Source organism: Bison bison, unplaced genomic scaffold, assembly GCF_000754665.1.
Source record: "Bison bison bison isolate TAMUID 2011002044 unplaced genomic scaffold, Bison_UMD1.0 scf7180017845997, whole genome shotgun sequence".
NCBI classification, from domain to species: Eukaryota; Metazoa; Chordata; class Mammalia; order Artiodactyla; family Bovidae; genus Bison; species Bison bison.
Window position 1 is genome coordinate 20,738 of NW_011476570.1, and position 4,711 is coordinate 25,448.

General features: G+C 49.7%; 1 protein-coding gene across 3 annotated transcripts in view; it reads left to right on the forward strand.

Moving 5' to 3' along the window:
* Nucleotides 1-3,414, forward strand: part of LOC104987298 (GTPase IMAP family member 6) — a 9,076-nt gene extending 5,662 nt beyond the window's left edge. For 2 of the 3 annotated variants that reach the window (XM_010838170.1, XM_010838163.1), the window contains exon 3: nucleotides 1,196-3,414. In XM_010838170.1, coding sequence (XP_010836472.1) covers nucleotides 1,196-1,974 — 779 coding nt within the window. In that variant the 3' untranslated portion in view covers nucleotides 1,975-3,414. The remainder of the gene's footprint in view (nucleotides 1-1,195) is intronic. The other variant, XM_010838153.1, reaches the window with a different exon arrangement.
* Nucleotides 3,415-4,711: the final 1,297 nt, after the last annotated feature.

A 4,711-nucleotide genomic window follows, 5' to 3' on the forward strand; every position in this document is an offset into this window, starting at 1 on the left:
GCCATGAAATTAAAAGATGCTTACTCCTTGGAAGGAAAGTTATGACCAACCTAGATAGCATATTGAAAAGCAGAGACATTACTTTGCCAACAAAGGTCCGTCTAGTCAAAGCTATGGTTTTTCCTGTGGTCATGTATGGATGTGAGAGTTGGACTGTGAAGAAGGCTGAGTGCCGAAGAATTGATGCTTTAGAACTGTGGTGTTGGAGAAGACTCTTGAGATTCCCTTGGACTGCAAGGAGATCTAACCAGTCCATTCTGAAGGGGATCAGCCCTGGGATTCCTTTGGAAGGAGTGATGGTAAAGCTGAAACTGCAGTACTTTGGCCACCTCATTCGAGGAGTTGACTCATTGGAAAAGACTCTGATGCTGGGAGGGATTGGGGGCAGGAGGAGAAGGGGACGACAGAGGATGAGATGGCTGGATGCATCACTGACTTGATGGACGTGAGTCTGAGTGAACTCCGGGAGTTGATGATGGACAGGGAGGCCTGGCGTGCTTCGATTCATGGGGTTGCAAAGATTCGGACACAACTGAGCTACTGATCTGATCTGATATGATCTGAGGTGCATGACAGCATTATTCACAGCAGCAAAAAGTGGAAACAACCCTCCAACTCCATATATATATGAATTCATATATACACCTACACCTACAGTGGAATATTATTTAGCCCTAAAAAGGAAGGCAATTCTGACACTTGCTCCAACATGGATGAACCTTGCCCACATTATACAAAGTGAATAAGCCAGACACATTAGGGCAAAAATTGCTTGACCCAGTAATGTGAGGTCCTTAGAACAGTCAAACACATGGAGACAGAAAGAGCAGTGGACGTCCGGTGTTGGGGGAGGCAGGATGGAGGTGAGTGTTTAATGGGGACAGGGTGTCATTTGGGAAGATGGAAAGATCTTGAGATGCCCAAATGATGACTGCCCAGAAATTTGAATGTATGGAAGGCTACACCTAAACATGGTTCAAACAGCACGTTTTATGTTATGGATTTTCTACCTTAATGTTTTCCCCAAAAGTGAAAAAAGGAGAAAAGGAAGGAAAGCATGTGAACCTAGGGCACATCTCGGACGCAGACACTGGTCTTCCTTTGTCCTGCCCTGACCCAGACCGTCTGTCCCAGGGGAGGCTAACCCGGGGGACGGGCTCTAACCATGGCCGCCACCTTCTCTCGATGCTTCCAGGGTTTCTGGGGGATGAAGGGACCCTGCAGACGCTGTGGCTCATCCTGGTCGGAAAATCCGGAAGCGGGAAAAGCGCCACGGGAAACAGCATCCTCGGGAGGAGAGTGTTCGAGTCCAAGCTCAGTGCTCGCCCGGTGACCCAGGCCTTCCAGCAGGGGTGCCGCGCGTGGGAGGGGAGGGAGCTGCAGGTCATCGACACCCCCGACATCCTGTCCCCCTGGGCTGCGGGGTGGGCGACCGCTCAGGGCGTCGGCGAGGCTGGCACCGGCTCTCTGCCAAAGCAGTACGCGGTGCTCCTGGTGACACAGCTTGGCCGCTTCACCGAGGAGGACCAGCAGGTGGCTGGGCGCCTCGAGGAGGTATTCGGGAAGGGCATTCTGGCCCGCACCATCCTGGTGTTCACACGGAAAGAAGACCTGGACGGCCGCTCGTTGGAGACATACCTGCGGGAGACTGACAACCGGGCGCTGGCCAAGTTGGACGATGTCTGCTCAAGGCGACACTGTGGCTTCAACAACAAGGGGGACGGAGCCGAGCAGGAGACCCAGCTGAGGGAGCTCATGCGGCACGTCGAAGGGGTCCTGAAGGAGCCTGAGGGCTGCGCCTACAGCCCCCCGGCCACCCCTCAGCCCCATGCTGTGCCCCGTGAGAGCTGGGGCCTCTGGTGGCTGGGCGCCAAGGAGGGGCGTGGGGACCAGGCCTGGCTGTGGGGCCTGCATCGCATCCTGAAGGAGCCCGAGCAAGCTGGACGCCAGCTCCCACCCAGCACGCCCATCTGAGGTGCAGGCCGGAAGCCCTCCATGGCTTCAGGCCTGTCTCCCTAGGCCTGGAGTCTGGCTCCCAGGCCCCTCACTTGCCCGCTCCATCCCAGGGGTCCCTGGCCCCTCCTGTCTCCAGGCAGCCTCTGGTCAGGTGAGAGGAGGTGGCTGGGCTCCTGAGTTCTCAGGTCCGTCATCACACCTTCCAGAACACAGGGGCCCTCTTGCTCTGCACCCCCAGCCCATCCTCACTTGTCTCTGGCGTTCCTTCTCTGCAACAGAACTCTAAGAGAAGCCAAGCCTCTTGAGGAGGGCCTGTGCTCCCTTCTGCCATGGACCCCCGGCAGCATTGCAGCCACTGGAGTCTCGGCTTAAAACTTGATGCAGCAGATCAGCGTGAAATGTGGACCAGGCAACTCTGCGTCTCTTGGGCTGTGTCCTTGCCCATTAAGAGGGCAGACACGATGGCTTTTAAGGCCCAGCACCATGTGGGGCAGGACAGGCTCTGGGCTGGGGAGGAGAAGGCAACTAGAAAACGGGGAGGGCCACAAGAAGCTGCTCTTGATTTGCTTTTGAAAGAGGCCACCATCCGCAGCAAAGGAGCCCCATGGGAAGGAGCAGAGCAGGGCAGGGGTATCCAGGGTCCAGGTGTGCTCAGGGAATGGGGCCTAGACCTGGCTGCAGGTCACAGACCCGCCCCGGAGGTCCAAGTGGACTTGGGCAGAGGAGGAGCTCTTCCCAGGGAGGCTTGGACAAGGGAGGTCACACACCTGGCACTGCACCTTGTGATGCCCACCCTCGTGATGCCCTCTCTGCATGGAGAGCAGAAGAGACTTCCAGCCCCGCCTCTGCCTGACCTGCAACCCTGCCCCTTCTCCCTTGAGAAAGGGGAGAAAGCGAGGGGCATCTGGGCGTGTAGGCAGGTTCCCCAGCCAGGTGTTTGGGGGTGTAGAATGGAGGGAGGAAGGAAGAAAGGGAAGCTGCAAAGAAAGAAGCAGGAGACCACCTCAACATCCTCAGGAGCAGCCTACGGGTCTGGGAGAGTCCTGCAACTCAGGGTGTCATCTCATCCTCACCCAGAGGACCCCTGAGAAAGCTGGAGCAGGTCTTTGGCTAAAAGGGTCTCGAATCAGAACAGAGACATATCGGAGTATGCTTAAGGTAGCCTTTGTGCCAGACCATTTGCTAAGTAGGCGATCCATCTCCTGCTGAACTGAAACACCAGTTATCATATGGTAAATTTTCATATTCCCTATGATTTCTGTGAGAATTTTTGCCTCTCTTCTTGTCTTCCATCTTCTCAACTCCTATATGAATTAAGTATTGACTTGATTCATGTGGCTTTGATTGTAATGTGAACTCTCCCTCCCCAGTCACCATTTTTGTATTTCTTTTGTTATTTTCAGGCATTTCTTCTTCTGTGTGAAAATTAAAATTACTTGTTGAATTGTCTAAAAAGTACATTGTTGGTATTCCAGTTGGAATTGTCTTATGTTTATGTATTGAATTTGGGAGAATTGGAAGCAAGATAAGTCAGACAGAGAAGGACAAGTACTGTGTAATATGTGGAATCTAAAAAGTCAAACCTGTTTAAAAAAGGAAGAGAATAATGGTTACCAAGACATGGGGGCACAGGGGATAAGATTGATGGTGTTCCAGGCACAAACTTGTCACAAGCACTAAAATACCATAGAGGTCTAAAGTACACTATATTGAATGTAGACAATAATATTTTAGTGTAAGTATGTGATGTGCTAAAGATTGTTAAAACGGCAACCGTACTATGATACACCAGTCTACCAAAGTAAGACTCAGAACACCTTAAATTTACACAATGTGAAAAGAACAAATTTAAAGTCACATTAAAAAATCTGAAAAAAAAAAACAAAACTGGGAGACTCTGTAAATGCTTCAAGGATAAGTGAAATAAGCTCATTTTGTTTCTAAGTGAATAGACCCATTACTTCATAGCCACTGAATTAACAGCTAAAATCATTCACATTTCCTTTAAGATAAGAAGATAAATATCTTTAACTAAGGTACTTTCATTTTAACCCTGTTGGCTTAATTGATCTCTTCCTAGAAAATACAAGTATTGACCAAATGACAGGCACTATCACTTACAAACATCAAGTCACTAAACGGCAAATGGCAAGTCACTCAAAACACATCATTCATTAAAAATTCTAAAAGAATTGCTTAAAATTTTACAGAATATGGGGTTTTCTCTCCTTTATTATTAAAAATCAAGGAAAATCCCTCCCACGATTTCAGAAGGAAGGGGAGTTGTTGCTTCACACCATCACTCCCTGAGTATCAGAGAAGAGGGAAGGCATGTGTTGGTTTATTCTGGAAATCCCATGGTCTGTGTACCAGAAATAAAGAGGTTTTGTGGATGAGGTCATGGGTAGGGGGAGGAGAGGGGGTTGTCTTGGCCAAAGCTGTGAAGATAGTGACCTTTGGAATTCATTATTCTCAAACAAAACAAAACAAAACAAAAACCTACACTGGAGCAAAGCACGAAAGAGAGAGATCTGGAGTATCCGAAGTGACCAGTGAGTCCACGGGCTGCTTCCTCCTTGGTGGGTCAAAGCAGTGGCTAAAAATCTCAGGGAAGTTTTCCAGCTCTCAATTCTCCTGTAATAACTTTCATACACTCTGTAGAAAATTCAAAATAATGATATTTTTAAAACAACTGTTGGAAGACACTGAGAGTGACCAAATACAGGGAGAGGCTATAGGGAACTTGACACTTCAC